The 17,589-nt window shown below is 45.5% G+C and overlaps 3 protein-coding genes across 4 annotated transcripts; 1 reads left to right on the top strand and 2 right to left on the bottom strand.

Annotated features, from left to right (window-relative positions):
- The first annotated feature begins 1,315 nt into the window (after positions 1 to 1,315).
- On the top strand, positions 1,316 to 9,974 carry cdcp1b (CUB domain containing protein 1b). Its single transcript, XM_076994020.1, has 9 exons — positions 1,316 to 1,530; positions 4,898 to 5,107; positions 5,406 to 5,750; positions 6,410 to 6,775; positions 7,051 to 7,248; positions 7,558 to 7,935; positions 8,069 to 8,425; positions 8,552 to 8,639; positions 8,916 to 9,974. The coding sequence occupies exons 1-9, from the start codon at positions 1,479 to 1,481 to the stop codon at positions 9,406 to 9,408; spliced, it is 2,487 nt and encodes an 828-aa protein (XP_076850135.1). The 5' UTR covers positions 1,316 to 1,478; the 3' UTR covers positions 9,409 to 9,974.
- A 144-nt stretch (positions 9,975 to 10,118) lies between these two features.
- clec3bb (C-type lectin domain family 3, member Bb) lies at positions 10,119 to 11,913 on the bottom strand. Its single transcript, XM_076994024.1, has 3 exons — positions 11,764 to 11,913; positions 11,346 to 11,444; positions 10,119 to 10,832 (listed from the first exon to the last, which is right to left on the bottom strand). The coding sequence occupies exons 1-3, from the start codon at positions 11,858 to 11,860 to the stop codon at positions 10,429 to 10,431; spliced, it is 600 nt and encodes a 199-aa protein (XP_076850139.1). The 5' UTR covers positions 11,861 to 11,913; the 3' UTR covers positions 10,119 to 10,428.
- Positions 11,914 to 13,361: 1,448 nt separating this feature from the next.
- Positions 13,362 to 17,589, bottom strand: exosc7 (exosome component 7). 2 transcript variants are annotated; one of them, XM_076994023.1, is made up of 8 exons: positions 17,462 to 17,589; positions 17,129 to 17,230; positions 16,735 to 16,829; positions 15,847 to 16,012; positions 14,685 to 14,755; positions 14,464 to 14,587; positions 14,019 to 14,174; positions 13,362 to 13,536 (listed from the first exon to the last, which is right to left on the bottom strand). In XM_076994023.1, exons 1-8 carry the CDS (start codon positions 17,516 to 17,518, stop codon positions 13,432 to 13,434), a joined length of 876 nt encoding a protein of 291 aa, XP_076850138.1. In that variant the 5' UTR covers positions 17,519 to 17,589; the 3' UTR covers positions 13,362 to 13,431. The 2 variants fall into 2 exon arrangements, with proteins under 2 accessions (XP_076850138.1, XP_076850136.1); XM_076994021.1 differs by having other exon boundaries at positions 13,362 to 13,532.

The raw sequence follows: 17,589 nt of genomic DNA, 5'->3' as shown, positions 1-17,589 counted from the left end.
TCATTGAAGGGATAAGGCTTCAAATACTCAGACATACACAAAGAGTAAAAACTCATTAGGGCTCTTAGACACAGGCCAGCGTGTAATGACCATACTCAACCATAATGAAGCAGTGTTGAGCTCTTAGGCTGGACTGAAACAAGTCCAACTTTTATTTGTCCTGGAAATGTAGCATTTGATTAATCCAGGGTAAAAAAACTATATACTACATCTGTCACTAACTTCACTGTTACTTCATCATTTTATTATTATTGCACTCTAGTCATTCAAATCATTTTCTTACATTATTTATTGTTTTCTATTTAAGTCAGTTGTCCTTAATTTTTATTATTACATTTTCTATTTTTACATGATTTTAGGTTCCTTTTTTCTTTTGTTTTGAAAAACAAACATCCCTTCCTGAGATATTGGACCTTGAAATGCAATATGCTTTATTATTATATTCTTCTGTATCTATGTAAAGAACTTTGAATTTTGTGTATGAAACGTATTATTATACAGGCAAACTTGCCTTGCCTTACATCACAGATTGATAGGATATTCATTAATTAACCCAATTTAATTATAATCTGTGTAATTTCCATACTACATGGTTTTTCAGACTTCATGTATGACGCTCTGCTTCCCTCATGTGGTCACCGCTTATAACTGTAGGAAGGACACAATGTGTCATTCAGCATAGGTGTAGCCTCTACTTGCTGCATAAACACAATGTGCCATCAAAGAAAGAGAAAGAGAGAAAGAGAGAGAGAGAGAGAGAGAGAGAGAGAGAGAGAGAGAGAGAGAGAGAGAGAGAGAGAGAGAGTTGATGAATTTAGTCGTTCGTGACTTGTAATACCTGTTGGGTACGTCAGGTGTTTGACTGGCGGTTTAACGCGAAGTGCGGAGCCTCCGGGCGCTTTGACGTTACCTTCGCAGGAATGCGTTTGTAATTTAGCATGTGTAGACAGGACAGCGAACTAGTCAATCACGATGAACAGTTCACAAAGAACAGCTCAGAGTAGTATCCTTCTGGTTACAATAGCACACAACCCAGGCCGTGGAGTAATTATTCCAAATATTTGCGGTCTTGCTGTTTCACTGTAGGTTTGAGTAAACATCTGAATCACTAAGTAGGCTCACTAAGTAGGCTGCATGTATAATGAGATGGCAGTTTTCTGACGAAAACGTAATTTGTGATTTTTAGACGTCTTTACGTCGTTTGTTAAATATATCTTTTCCTGTCATTTGGGGGGGGGGGGGGGGTTGCATTCTCTAAGTAGCACACTTATTTCCACATTTGAGCGCCGATGTCAAGTTTGGACAGGTAGTTTTGAGACACGCCCAATAGGTGAGACAGGTACAGCCAACCAGGAAGTGGCGCTAGGACGAGAATATTTTCAAAAACTATCCTAACGTGTTGCGGTTTATCAACATGTAAAGCATACGGCCGTGAACAAAAAGTGTGTTGTGTGATTTGGGTACGGTGGACTGAGAAAATGGGTTCGCTGCTGTTAGGACTGTTCTTGTTATTTATTCTGCAAACTTCAGGTGAGTCAAACAGGCTTCCTCAGCAATACTGGAAACCCGTCAACACGCCTGTGTGTGAGACAGACGAGTCTCCGCACGTATTTTCAACTTTTTGTATTAAAATGTATTTTAAATGTATACAGAAACCTAAAACCAACTTTATATGAACAACATTTTATTTGTCTCATATTTTGCCAAGCGTGTGTAAGCTTTGAGTGGACAAGAAGTTTGAGGAACTGCAGTAGCGTTTCTACCGCGTTCGTGTGTGTATAACGAGTACTGGAACCGCCCAGTAAACCTGTGAACGTGTCAGACTTTCTCCCAAATGAACTTAAATCCATCCACAATTAGCCGTGAGCGTATAACACCGCATTTAGAGCATGGCATAAACAATACAGTGTAGAGAAACGAGGATAACGCTAAGTTAATAGTTCAACAATCTGAGTGCTGTGGGCGCCAGTGGGCTCGGAGGCATTTAGTCATTAGTCACAGGTGGGCTCCCAACTTAAGGGGACTGACACAAATACACAACAAAGAGCAGTTATGCACTGCTTCTTCTTTTAAGGACATGCTAAATATTAGGAACTGTTGATAAAGTGTGTTAATTCACTTGCTTATTGATCAGACCTGCTAACATTATCAGCAGATTTGAACAGTGAGGTTAGCTCCAGTAACGTGTCCGTTGATTGGTCCATTCCTGTCCCAGCCCAGCTGGTTATGATGACGACGCTCCTGTTGAGGGATTTGTGAATGTGGTTTGTTTGCAGGGTGGTTTAGACATCACGTGCTGACCGTTAATGAGATAAACATTGTGTTCTGGCTTGAGTCTGCAGTGCACCAGAGAAAACTTGCATCTGTATACACTTCCTCCTGTGGTGTGAAGGCAAAGCAAACATTGAGTGTACATATTCTCTCGCTGACTTATGTGCTCTGTGTGATGCTGTTTTTAAGATGTGGTCCGTGATAATGGTATCAGAAAGTTGCTGAACCAGAAAACCTACAGTGTACAACCTTCAGAGCATAGTCCATTTACACTAGTCCATATTTCTGTTTCGTGTTTATATGGTTCAACCCTCATACTAATTGTTACGGCTCTTTACAAATTTGCCAAACTCCTTTTTAGTTGCTTACACCAATATATATAAACCCCTTTGACTTTTATGTTGAGGATTCTGCCAATTTCTGTGGATTTCCAGAAGGCTTTTAATGTTGACATCAGGGCCACGTATTTAATTCTCCTCTTCTCTCATTCGTAGAACTACTGAAGGTTTACATTTGTGCCATCACTTTAGCTTTAGTGATTGATATTTCCCAAGCCCAGACCTGTAGTGAGGCCTCTCTGTGCTGCTGAGATCTGTAAAGATACCGTTACAAAATGAGCGTCAGTGCAATACCAAACAAGCATGAGGATTTATAACTGAAGACCTTTCAGGAAGTGCTCATTGTTCATCTTTTGATGAATGGTGTGTTCCACTCTGGAGTCACAACAGAACTGTGCTCCAAGATGGCAAATGTCCTGTTTGTGTCCCTGTTTCTAAGCTAATCGGCTTGTTTTCGGTAGAGGCAGGGCGGGCGTTTTTGGCACCGGCATTCAGAGGTTGTATGCCGACTGAGTCACAGTGGGGGTTCTCCCTGTGCTCAGATTGGATAGTTTTCCATGTCCGGTGGGTTTGAGAAACCAGATCCCCTTCAGCTCACAGTCAGAGATCCTGATTCTTCCCCCAGGAACATTTCCACTTCCTTAACGCTGAGCCTGCATTGGGTAGTATGTGAGCACACGTGTGTGTGTGTGTATTCAAAGATTAGGGCGATGCTACAGGAATCCTGTTTCCTTCCTGATGACTGTGGTCCTATCTCTCACAGGAATTAATTATGCAAATTAAGATGAGATTATTAATTGTTCTGGTATTACTATTATTACTGCTACCATATATGCATGCTGCTGCCGAATAAACTGTTTGATTCCAGCTATACACAAGACCTCTGATCTTAGTGTCAGTCATGCAGGGCCGGCGCCAGAACATATACAGTGAGGGGGCGTCAGAAAATTTCGGGGGGGCGAACGTAAGTTGTTGGGGGGGGGGGGGGGGGGGGGGGGGTGCGTGTAACGATTGTCGAGCGGCCGAGGGGGCACCATGTAGCGATTGTTGTAAAATAAATGGGTCTTATTTTTTACATTGAGGGGGCGGGACACCTCGTCTGAGGGGGCGACGCCCCCATTCGCCCCCCCGTGGCGCCGGCCCTGGCTATACACCTTCTGATTGGTCACTGTTGTACTGGGTGTGCCTACCATGGAAAGGGCAAGTAGTAAGGTTGATTTGATTGGTTGATCATGCAGAACGCATTTTGGAACAGAACAAATCATTGATGGCGACCCGAGGTTAACATAACGTTTTCAAGTCATTGTGGGCAGACATGAGAACATCTTTGTGATCCCTGCTTTCCACTTGCATAACTTTCTCCTCAGATCAACTTAAATGCATTGCTCTGATCTCCCATACAACACCATCCACAGTTGCTGTAGTTTGTGTTGCCTAGCAACATTGGCAGTCATTGATGGTGAACAGGTTCCAGCTGTGTGAGCGTAGAACACTGCTAGCTCATCCTGCAGTCTCATTTAAAGCTGGATTTCAGCACTACGGGGTATATTATTATTCTATTAAAGTCGACCTGCATGCTGTGATTTATAGTTCCCACAAATCACCAAAATAATTTACTCCTGTGCAATACAATATGTCTATGCCTTCAGCTCTGGATACAGTAGAGGCAGGTGGAGCTAAGGGGTGGGGCTAAGGAGTGGGGGAGCAGGGGGTGGAGCTGAGGAGTGGGGGAACAGAGGGGGGGGGGTGGAGCTGAGGGGTGGGGGAACGGGGGGGGGGGGGGGTGGATCTGAGGGGTGTGGGAGTAGAGGGCTCCTGCTGAGATGGAGAAAGGTGGCTGAAGACCTCACTGAGGCCTGTAGTTACCTACTCACCACGACTGGTGGTGCTTCCCAGAAACAGCTGTTCTGCAGTAATGGCTCAGTGGTACAAGATGCCAAAGTTCCTACAGAGAAGAAGGCAGTTTTGCTGGGTGTTTGAGCGACAAATAGACACTCGGGAGTGAAACTCTGCTACGGCATTACAGCCTCTGGCAGCTCTTGATGGATCCATAATAAAATGTCAAGTGTTATAAATCAGATGAAACACAGAATTTATTTATTATTTACTAACAGCGAATGAAAACTAGTAGGATGACTAGCATGAGCTCATACTAGTTGATCCACACAGCCATTCATTTATTGTAAGCCATGTAAGCTCTTTGGGTAAACATTTATCAAATATCAAGTATCTGTTTTTTTCGTTTTTATAACATAATAATGATTATTATTATGTTTATCTCCACGCAGAGGGTCAGGTAGAGTTTGTAATACCTGAGCCAGGCACAAGGGTGATCATCGAAAAGATCTCAACAGTAGTCTCAAACTGCACTGTCTGTGTGGGTGACAGTCCTACCTGTGGCCCCAAAGCGACCCTCACTGACCCGCAGAACACAAAACTGACATTCACTTGCCCAAAACCTCAAGACATCTTCAGTGTTGAGGTCAACAGGGATATTGGTAAGCAGCAACAAATGTTTGACTTGTTTGTTATCTTTGTACTGAGGATGTTGTTTATTATACAATGTTTAAAATGATTTTGGGTATACAGGCAGTTCAGTTCAACATTCAGTAGCACTGAGTGAGTGGTGCTAAGCTAGCAATGAAGAGTCCCTGTCAAAAATTATGTTACTGTCAAGGCCCATATCAGTTCTGGTCACCTCCACCTCTTCCTCCAGATTTTGTTCTCCATTATTAGCAAGTATCAGATTAAAATGTCCTCTGATGTTTTCGATTAAATGCACTTTATTCTCCTCAGATTGTTCAAAGTCATGCGCACAGGACACCATACATCCAGCGAGCTCCATCTTACCAAACTTTGACCGGTTCTTTACATGGGACCTGAAAGTGTCTCCTACCAAGGCCTTCCAACTGGACTTCCCAGCACCAGGAATGAAGCAGATCCAGTCATCAGAACAGTGTCTCGACAAGCACACGTACACCATCGTCACATACTCAAGAGCAGGGACGGTTAACATAGGCACGTTCTGTCAAACTGGAACTGTCTCCCGAATGCAGTTCCTTTGGAAAGGTCGTGTGTCTTTGGCAGTTCCCCGAGGAACAGTCTTAAACTCACCTGACTTCAACTACTCAGAAACTATAGGTAAAGAATGAAAGCTGTGTGCTTGCGTGTGTATGTGTATGTAGATATAAATATATATATTTATATATATATAAACAGTGCTGCTTGAAAGTTTGTGAACTCCTTAAGTAGTTTAGATGTTTCTGTTGTTTTACCATGATTCTTTTATATTACCATCACCAGTTTTTGTATGTGAAATTTCAGGCTTATGTTCATCAATTCCATATGTAATACCATGTAAACTTTGCCAGAGGCCAAACCAGAGGCTTTCTAGAAGTCCATTCTCTAGACCGATGAGTTAGTTGAATTATCTGGCCACAATCACAGGCACCATGTTTGGAGAAAAATCACCACTGCATGTTAAGGGAAGAACCTCCTCCCAACAGTGAAGAATGGTGGTGGAGATGTGAAGGTCTGGGTCTGTCTTACTGCCTCCAGACCTGGAATACTCCGTATTATCCAGCAACCATCAACTCTCAGGTCCTTCAACAAATCCTTGACCAGAATCTCAATTAAATTCATAAGCTGATTTACTTTATAATTTATTTTAGAAAACGATGACCATGTTTGGGTGGTTCACAAACCTTCAAGCAGCAGTGTGTGTGTGTGTGTGTGTGTGTGTGTGTGCGCGTGCGTGCGTGCGTGGTCTGTAATCTGTAGTGTGGTGTTTGTATTTCCAGTGTCTTCTGCTGGTTCTGTGATTGCGGATGCCGTGTTGGCTCGTGGGATGTCAGACTCCGACTTCTTCAGTCCCACCAACATCCCGAACGATTACATAATGAAGTGGAACTTTGTTGTACCGCCTATGCACAACTTCACCGTTAATTTTGTGACGTACACAGAGCCCAAATGCCAAAGCAAAGTGGTTAAAGTGTTGTACCAGCAGGACAACAAGTCTCCGATCGACAAGACCCTTGCAGATAACCAACTGACCAATTATCAGGGGAACTTCAGCCTGTCTCTGACCAACTGTGAGGTGAAGAAGGGTGAAACTCCCAGCCTCTTCCTCCACTTCAGGGTCTCTGTGTTCAGGAGTGGAACTCCATGTAAGGTTCTTTGTCTCATTTGAAGAATGTTCCACATCAAGTTTGACTACACTGATTATTGTTGCAAATTTATTGCACATGCTTTAATTGGACAGAAGTCTTGCATTGTGAATTTTACATCACAGTCATTTTAATTTGTTAGTTTAACAAGATTTTTGGTATGTTTGATAATATTTTTCTTGTAGCGTTAGATCAAGAATACATTCTGATCCATCATGAACTTTTATCTTTTACAAACGTGCAAATATTGCTTGCTGCCATTGTGCCCTGCTTAGATCTTTGCACGGTGGATCTGCAGAATGATAAATCGCTGCGTGTCGAACTAGAGCACAAAACCCTCGACTCCTTCTGTGAACTCAGCGTGGACTCTGTGGTGCAGCAGGCCGTCACTGTGCTTCCAGGCTCCAAAGCCCTTTTGTCCTTCCTTGACTGCCGTAGCGACGAGCTTCGTCTTACAGCTACGAAGACCATCGGTAACTATTGGAACTGCTGTCTTTGTTTCAGTGGCCTGTTTCCATCATTAAGAGTTTTTAATCTGGTAATCATGATGCTAGTTTTGCCAATAAATGGAATGTGTGCGCAGAAGGGTACAAAGAGTCTTTACTGTCCAGTGTACCAGTTGAGCAAAAAGATTGTCGTGTCAAAGTGATACAGTGACGGTTCTTTTGGTTGAGGCCTATCAAGTTACTTTTAAAACATGCTAGCAGGGTATTCATCAGCTTCTGGCCTTTGATCCTGCCACACCTTTTTCACTCCACCCCCGCAACCACAATGTTTTTCAGAGTGCCAGACTCTGTCCTCGTGCTCGTTGGCTGGGATTCCCCTCACGGTTCCCGCGCTGGATGCGTGTCTGCCCACACCTCTCCAGGAAGTCGTCTGGGTTCTGCAGATGCCCCAGGGTGTTGCCATTGAGCTGAAGGCCCCTCAGGGCAGCCTGAAGCAGGCGGGCCCAGGGCAGGATTGCTTCACCTCCATGTCTGTGCTGGTCTCGGAGGCAGACGGTTCAAGCGTCGGCTGCTTCAGCTATCTCGGCAGCAAAGGCTACATGGACAAAGTCCAGATCGCCTCCAACGTGACGGTCACTGCAGTGGCAGGAGCTACAGGGCTGAGCCAAAATGGCGGCCCATTCCTCAGTGTGTCCTTCAGTCCAAGGATCAGCGGTGGGCTACAGCTTCCTTACCGAATGGCTAATGCATCAGTGTGATGTTAAACCAGTTAGCTCTGCTTCATGTGTAGTCACAGTTCTCTCTCTCTCTCTCTCTCTCCCTCTCCCTCTCCCTCTCCCCCTCACAGAGAATTATATCTACACCATGTCTCTCTCACCTCTGGCCATTCCCTCTGTTTCCCTCATGACACCCAACTGGCCAGAAACAATGAAGTCTGAATCCACCGCATCGTGGATTATAAATATTCCAGAGGAGTACAGTGCAGAGTTGTCCTTTCTTAACGTCAGCCTGCCCAGTTGTCAGGAGCGCCACATGGAGGTCATCGTTAAGGAGATGGGGTCAGAGGATGAGATTAGCTTTAGGGAGGACGCATCTGTTCCCCAGACATTCAGCTTGTCTGGAAGTTTCTACCTCAACATGTCTAACTGTGAATCTGCAGGACGCTTTGCTATTTTAAGCCAGATCTCTCTGCAGAAGAAAAGCAGTAAGCACTCATAATCTAAACATTCCTGACTTCTGTGATTCCAAATGAGTGGTTGGTGAGTTCTGGTCCTTCGCCATAAATGTGGTTTTACATTGTTTCAGCGTTTGCTTCTTTCTTTTGTTGCAGAGAAAGTGCTGAGCATCATTCTGGGTGTCATTGGAGTGCTTCTCGCCCTTCTGCTTATCGTTCTGATTGTTGTCTGTGTCATTGTTAGGTGAGTCAGGTTTCACGCGCCTTTCTCGGAGTTCTGCCAAAATACTTGGTTGTAATTACACCAGTTTTCTTTCATAGTTTCCACATGGTCATGAATCATTAAATGACTGTGATCAGTTATTTTTTCCCCAGTTGTCCATTACCTTCAGGCGTGTTAACTGGAAATGCACTTTGAAATTGTCATATCATTACACTGAATCAATGTTGAGACCTTTTGCACAATATGAAGCTGTAACTCATGAGCTGATGACCTCGTGTTCCTCTTGCCGTGCGATAGGAAGAAGAAGCGTCAGCTGACCAACAGGTCTTCCATCAACATGCCAAAGGGAGCCGCCTTCCTCCCTGGTGACGCCAGCTTCCCAACAGCCCGAACAAACAACGAGTCCCATGTTTACGACTACATTGACGACACTATGGTCTACGGCCATCTGTTGAACGAGGATGGGCCGGGTCACTTCAACGGTCATCAGGTGGACACGTACCGTATGTTCCCTGGCTCCACGGAGCCCACAGGGGTCCAGTCTGAGCCCGACAGGAGCCAGGCTGACGAGGGGGACAGCTACCGCGCTTTCCTGGCCCCATCCGAAACCTTTCTGCCCCCGCGACCACGCAGTCCGCTTGGTCCACTGAATAGCGTGGGGTTCGAGGACCGCCGCATGGTGGATAACGAGCTGTATACGTTCAAGAACATCAGTGACCAGAAAGCGATTAATTTGTTTGACGACGACCGGCTGCCTCCACCTGATGTGGAATATGACGACGTCTTTTAGTGCTGGATAAAGGACTGTGTGTGTCATGGTGGAAGAAGTTCTGATAAAGGTGATGATCACAGTGAGCGTTGATGGACAGCTGCCATGCAATGTCATTCTCCATTTGCTTGTCATTGTTCAAACATCTGGGCTATCAGTGGGCATACACACACACACACACACACACATATACACACACACAGCTTGCTTTGCCTGTTTGACAGACATTCTAAAAAAAATTCTTGCGTCCTAAGTCTTATGGACCCTTGTTTGGATACAAGTATGAAAGAACCAATGTTATTGGAACCTTTTGGAGGAGTGAATTCACAGGTGGACATGTCACATGGGTCTGGATTTCTCCACGCGCTGTAACGTCGGGACTGTACAGGTGTGCTGGTATTGGCGCATGCGTCCTGCTGGCTGATGTTCGCTGTGTGTTTGTGCTACTTCTGACACTCCTGCTGGTTCCATCGGCTTTAAAAATCTGAATTCATATGTTCCCACATGTTGCTTTATTTATGCTTTTCAAAGTGTTTGCTTGTACGTGTCTGACATTCTTTTTAATGAATACATTTTTAGATGTTTGAGCACCTGTGTTGCTGTTTTGACAAACTTAACAAAAACCATTGCAAGATTCTGTGTTCATATTAAATTTTTGTAAAATGAACAAGCTCCATCAGAATGCCACTCTTGTAATGATCTGAAATGTTTATTGTTCAGTAGCCAAAAGCTAAAGAAAAAGCACACAGCACTTGTTTGGCGCAGATATCCAGATATCACTCTGCTGTGAGTATATGCACGCAACCATCAAAAGGGCAGGGATTTTCAAACACTGCAGCCCACCACTGTATTTATAAACTCAAACACATAAATGTCTTCAGAAGCAAGAAGCATGAGGGATTAATGGAACAGCAGAGTTCGTTCTGCTCTAAACCTCTACAGAGTAAACACTGGGATGGACCTTCACGACCGTGGTAAGGATCCTGCTGACAGTTAGGCTTTGGAAGGGAGCGTGATCGCCACGGAAACCTGCACCGCCCCTCAGACTATTTTGAACTCGCAGACAGACGCTCTCTTGACACCGCAGTTCTCATCCAACCACGTTCCTGCAGGCGTGGCGGAGAGCACCGCACAGTTTTCAGAGGTCCCGCCGTCAGGTTGTGGGGAGAGGGGCGAGGCGTCCCAGTTGTGGAAGCGAGCGGCGGACCCCGTCAGGTCCACCCAGGTGCCCTCGGCCTGCATGTCGTTAAACCCCAGCCAGACGTGGGCGCTGGGGCCCACGCTCTCGTTGACGTACGCGGCCAGGTGCAGGTTCTCACCGCTGCTCCGGGGCGTGCTGAGTGTGCCTCCCTTAGCGATGCAGTCCTCACTGGCCGTGTAGTAGTTCTTCTTCTCAGAGTCGGTGAGGAGACACTTCCCCCGTGTCTTCTCCCCTCTCAGGCAAACTAAGACAAGAACGGATTTTAGAACATAAACTCCTCACCAGTCAATATTCATTAAAACCACATTCAGTTACTAAAGCACTGGGACATTAAAAAAAAACAACAAATGTACATTTTAGAATTTTTTTTTTTTTTTATAAAAAAAACGTTTCATGTCAATATGCAAGTTCATCTGATGCAGTAATCATGACTTTTATACAAATAGCTGCCATATCTCTTGTGTCCTTAACAAAAGCTGAGGGTGGAGTTTTGGTAGGGTGGTGGATGATCAGACGTAGGTCTTGTGCCTGGGTGTGGTGTTGGCAGTACCAGATAAAGATGATTTTAAAAGCTACAAATACTCAAGGGGAGAAGCAATATAAAAAATAAATTATTTTCTAGTAGAACAAAAATGGAAAATACTTCTTGATGTTTAGCATTTTTAAATGTTTGGATACTTTTTTTTTGTATTATTGCTGTGACTGTGCAGATGTTTCAGCCCCAGAGAGGAGGAGACAGTAAGAGGCAGAGTCCCACCTGCCTGTAGCGCCTGGTGCTGCTTCAGCACGTTCAGCTCTGCTACGATATTCTTGATCTGCTTCTGTATGTCCTCTATGGCACTGTTTCCCTTCACATCTGAGAGAGAGAGTGTGTGTGTGTGTGTGTGTGGGCATTGTTGGTCAGATGGACAGATGCATAAACATTGTCTTTGTCCAGATAAAAAAAAAAAAATCAAATATATTTGTATAGTGCTTTTTACAACATATGTTGTCACAAAGCGCTTTACAAGATTTAATTAATTCCTCCGGAAATATTAATGTATGACATTAGCAAGCAGTCTTGAAATGCACAACACAGCTCACTGATTGGTATCATGCAATCTGCTTCTCAGAATCACTCATTCCTGAAGTTATTCTACATGAATTCCTAGCACCTACAGAAAATGCTTCCCTACCCTTTTTAATGGGGGGCTTTTTCTTGATTGCGGACTGCTGCTGTGACCCCTGGATGAGCAGCACCCCGATGAGAAGACACGCCACTCTGGCCTCCATGCTGACGCGTCTGGAGAGGACGGCTGTTGTGTGGAGAGCGTAGTGTGGAGGGACGGCAACGTGATAGAATATAAACCTCAGGAGCTTTGGGGCGTGGTTCTCTCTCTCTCTCTCTCTCTCACACACACACACACTCACTTTGTTCCATCCTGCAAACCCAGATGAAAAAACACGTTTGGCGCACAAATGTACTCACATTAGTGGATGTGTTTCCATGGCAATTAGCCAACCCAGAACCCTAGCTGTAACAGACACACACATGTGAGCATGGTAGGCGTGTGCCCAGCAGTTAGGGGAGTGATGGAGGAGAGATGGCGGAGTGGGGGGGCAGTGATGGAGGAGTGATGGAGGTGTGTGGGGGCAGTGATGGAGTGATGGGGGAGTGATGGAGGAGTGATGGAGGTGTGTGGGGGCAGTGATGGAGGAGAGATGGGGCAGTGATGGAGGTGTGTGGGGGCAGTGATGGAGGAGAGATGGGGCAGTGATGGAGGTGTGTGGGGGCAGTGATGGAGGAGTGATGGAGGTGTGTGGGGGCAGTGATGGAGGTGTGTGGGGGCAGTGATGGAGGTGTGTGGGGGCAGTGATGGAGGAGAGATGGGGCAGTGATGGAGGAGTGTTGGGGCAGTGATGGAGGTGTGTGGGGGCAGTGATGGAGGAGTGTTGGGGCAGTGATGGAGGAGTGTTGGGGCAGTGATGGAGGTGTGTGGGGGCAGTGATGGAGGTGTGTGGGGGCAGTGATGGAGGTGTGTGGGGGCAGTGGTCTCTGAGCACTCCTGCTGTGTTTTGGAGGGAGTTCCATCGTGAGCTGAGAAGCGGTGGCCTGCGTCCAGGTGCACAGCTGCAGGCTGGAGCCTCTTCAGACGACACGTGGCAGGAGAGGGGGAGGGGCCCAGTGGGAGGGGCCCAGTGAGAGAGGCCCAGTGGGAGGGGCCCAGGGGCTCACATCCATGAACTCATTGCTCATGAAATGCTACTGATAGAGGTGACATTGTTAGTCAGTGGAATAACATTCAACGTTTGAGCCCTTTATCTTTAGAAACACCTTAAACAGTATGAACAGAAGATCATGGTTCACAAGTGCTTCATCATTCAGACAACGCAGTTGATACATCTAACCAGCTTTACAACACACACAAGCACTTCCTGAGGTCACAAAGGTATGAAGGCACCTTTGCAAATATCCTCACGTCCACCCTGGGAAATTACACTACAGTCACCTCATCTAAACCGGCACCTCATTCCTGAGTGCTGTGGTTAAATCCACTCTCAGCTCCTCCACGATTCCACACACAACCAAACTAAAGCAGGAAAGTCTATAATTCCACCACCACAGGAAATACAGGGAGCATCTTGTACTGTTCAGGAGGGAGTATGTGTGTGTGTGTGTGTTGAGAAGGATTAAATAACGAAGTGGAAGAACTTCAAATCTTTTCTTTTGTGTGCCAGGTAACAATAAAGGTTTTGGAGACATTCAAAAACAAACCACATTCAAAAACGAAAATATGCAAATAAATTTATTTTATGTTTAAAATGTACAAAAACAGCCGGCAGAATAAGGGGCGGAGCCGATGCTACGCCAGGAAGCCAATCTTCTGCCTCTTCTGGCCAAGAGACTCCTCCTTCTGCAGCAGTAACATGAGAGGAGCATGAAGAGCCTTCCCCACTCGCTTTCCTGTCTACACACACACACACACACACACACACACACACACACACACACACACACACACACACACACACACACACACAGCAATATCAATAACAAACACACTACATAAATGCTACAGTGACTCACTCCACACACACACAACAGTCTTTCTTCTGCATTTAGAGCCTTGGACTGTTTTCCAAAGGTCACCCAGAAAACAGGAGTTGAATCATCTCTGTTCCTCTGGTCCAGAGATGGGAGTGAACGGGTCTAATGAGGACCACATGTGGCACCAGCGGATCACCCCCCCCACTGCCCCACTCACTTCCTGGTTCTAACACCACAAGGTTCCTGTTGCCCTGGGTGCACGTCTACCTCCTAACGCACATGCCAACACTAACAGAGTCACACCTAAACACCACCGTTCCTCAGCAGCCATATACAGCAACGCTTCTGCACCCAGCAGTTGGTGCTCCACTAACTGAATGAAGAGGTGGTGTTCACGCTGACCTCCATCATCTCAAAGATGCTGTCTGGGTCCAGGCTGCCGGGTCCGAGCTTGCGCACGCAGGTCACCGCTCCTCTGGGCGTTAGGGCCACCAGCAGACTGGCGGCTGAGCAGGCCTTCTCCTGCAGGGTGGCGTCCACCACGTGCCTGTGGCCGATCTGCTGATGCACACGCGCACACACACACCCAATTATCCCCAGAAGATACACACACACACACACACCCAATTATCCCCAGAAGATACACACACACCCACCCAATTATCCCCAGAAGATACACACACACCCACCCAATTATCCCCAGAAGATACACACACACACACCCAATTATCCCCAGAAGATACACACACACCCACCCAATTATCCCCAGAAGATACACACACACACACACACACACACACACACGTTGCAGAACTGATGTACAGCCAGTGGCTCAGAGCAGACGTGCCTTGCACAAGGTCACGATGCAGGGAACATTCTCCACCCCGAGGCGCAGGCAGTCGTAGGGGTCGTCAGACAGCTCAATCTCCTTACTGCCCTCCTCATCCTCAGACACCCGCACGCTGGGAATCCTGATCAGACAGTGACAGACACAGTTCTTCGTTCTTTGTGACGGGACACTGCAGGCAGGGACTACGTGGTCAACAGCTCTCTAAAGGGAAAGCTCACCGTGTGTTGAACAGAGCTGCTTTTATGGCGATGGACATTGCGTCAAACAGGTTTCCGTCGCACTGCAGGAGCTGAAACACAAACAGAAAAAGATGCTGGCATGAGGGGTGAAAATGCCACAATTCCAGTGACACCAGCATCCAGTTAGAAAAACCCCCACAAAACTTCTACGGTTCAGTGTTACAAAGATGCATAACCAGTTCTACAAGTCCTGGCGCTACAGGTGGTAGTATGACTGGCTGTAGGCAGCGTTACATACTACTACATCCACACACTGCACCACGGGGGAGAGAGCCCACCTGGCTGGGGTGTGGAGCAACATCTGGACTTCAAGTTTATTCTCTATACTAGCAGCAACTTGGATCACTTGTTAGTTTAATGACAAAGAGAAATTGCTGATGGATGTCATCACAGAGCTCAGTGTGCTTAGATACTTTAGTAATATCTATATATATATATATATAGGATTTTGCTCAAGCTTGCTAGATTTTCTAATTAGCAATCCAGGTATAATTTGTGGAAATTCCTGGTGAGGACTTTTAATCGCGGCACCTGGAATTGACAGCACTAATATATATATATATATATATAATATTTTCAGTTGCTCTTTATTGTTCATATTTTCAGTTAGGCTTTATTGTTTATACTCCCTCTGCTTCATATTGCACCACTTTTCATAAACTAGTGAGTTGCATTTTCTAAATGTTTAAGTCCTTTAACTCCAGCAGTGCTTCACCCTTCCTCATTATAGTAATAATGAACCTTTCAGATTAGCTTCAGACAAATGGCTCAGTAATATTCCTTCAGCTGAAAAGCTGTAAACGCCCTGAAGCAGCTCAGTGCCCTTTACCCCAAACACGTCTCCTCAGACACGCACTCAAACGCTGCACTCAAACACTAAACATGTTTCCCTAATAAGCTCAAGATCACTTACTGATATTATTTATTAATAATACACACACACACACACACACACACACACAATAACCTGCTATACATATAATTTAACTTTTATATGTATAGAATTTAACGAACATACACACATATATAATTAATTATAATATAACAAAAATAACAACATAGCAATAGTCTATCTTGAGAACTACATGAATCATGAGCGTCTCTAGTTTTTGTGGCATGTCCCTGGACGCCAGTATCTCACCAGCACGTCCACGTAGAGGACCCAGCAGTGCTCGCCAGGACAGATGCACAGGCGCCGAAGGTCCAGACTACGGCGGCTGCCAAACACCTTATACAGCGTGTTGCTTAGCTCCACCCCCAACTCCTCCCCCCCGCGCCCCTCAAACTCAGGGGTTGCGTTCGCTGAGCTGAAGGATAAAATGAGAACACAAACAGAAACAAAAGCAGATGAGTTTAGAAAATGGTGTAGATCAGGACTGACTCCTGCATCACTCTGTCATAGGAGAAAGATGTATATGTATGTATTTGTGTATATGTATGTATGAGTGTATATGTATGTATATGTATGTGTGTGTATATCTGTGGGTTCCCCTCTAGAAGCCCCCAATACAAAACTCCCAACCACAGTTCAACAGGAAGCTCATGCAGTAGAATATCCAACCCAGGCAGAGAGCAGGTTAACTTTGGACCAGATCCTAAACTTGTCCACTTGGTGTAAGAACCTCTTTGCTTGGTGTTATATAGCTAACATTGTTTGCTAGCTGCTGATATGATTAGTTATAGAATACTTTTAGAATAAACATTTATGGTTTACATCAATGCCATAAAACAAATAGTCATTATTGAACATGCTGACATTTGCTTTCAGTACATCTCTCATTGACATTAACACTGAGCACATCTGACCTGGATAACAAGTTTATCTGGCATAAGAGAATACAAATGAGTCAGACCCTGGTTGCAAACGCAGTGAGGACCTTACACACAGGCAATCAGTGTAAAAGAGGGCTGGGAAGGTTTAAGTTTGCACCTAAAGACATCACAAATCCATAAGCTACTGCATTACTAACACATGCACCGAATGGAAGTCCCACCATGTTCAGCAACATCTGCTGAACGTTTCACTCACCAGTCCACAAAGAACTCCAGATAGCCTTCATCCGGCACAGTGGGCTTCGGACGCTTCAGCTCTGCCTTTATGCCCACAAGGATGTCCGTGTGACCCTGAATGTCCAGCAGCACACCACATGACACCAGACACAAATTCAGGGACTAGTCATTAGGACATCTGATCACAGACACACCTGTGTGTGGAAAACCAACCGGAAGAGGAAAGGACCCCCATGAAGCTGTAGACCAGATACCACCTCTTGCAGGAGTTCTTCAGCCAACGTTAAAATGTATTGATCAGTTAAATTATTATTAGTAGTAGTAGTCATCATATGAGATTTCTGGTTGTAATCTCCATGTCATATTGGTGCACCTGCACATTCACATCCTCCAAAAGAGTTTTAGATAGTTACCAATCGCACTTTGGCAGAGCCGTCTGTATTTGACACCACGTCTGTCTCAATCTCCATGTGCCTGTAGTCCTCACACCCTCGCCCGTCCAGTCGTAAGTCATCCTGCCACAAACCAACGACAAAGCGCAAAGATCTCCATCTACTTACAGTAAGACCACGAGATATGTGTGGCGACCATAAAGAGCCAAGCCAGCTTTAGCACACCAGCTATACTAGTTGTGAGAAAAGTTCATTTGAGCCAAGTTTGTAGGCACCTTGAGACGTATTGTAAGACGTATTTAAAGAAGCAGGGGGTAAAGCGATGTTAATACACACTACACGCGTTTCTCTTACCAGGACTCCGTGCATTATATACACTTTCTCAGCCTCGCTAACCCGTACGGACGCCATGTTTCCAACACTACACGTGACGCGCCACAGAACGTCATCAAAAAGCGCCGAGCGACACAGAAAGGGGCGGA

The sequence above is a fragment of the Brachyhypopomus gauderio genome, unplaced genomic scaffold (assembly GCF_052324685.1).
Source record: "Brachyhypopomus gauderio isolate BG-103 unplaced genomic scaffold, BGAUD_0.2 sc132, whole genome shotgun sequence".
Lineage (NCBI taxonomy): Eukaryota > Metazoa > Chordata > Actinopteri > Gymnotiformes > Hypopomidae > Brachyhypopomus > Brachyhypopomus gauderio.
Note: the sequence above shows the minus strand (reverse complement) of the source record. Positions and strands in the feature narration are given on the sequence as shown.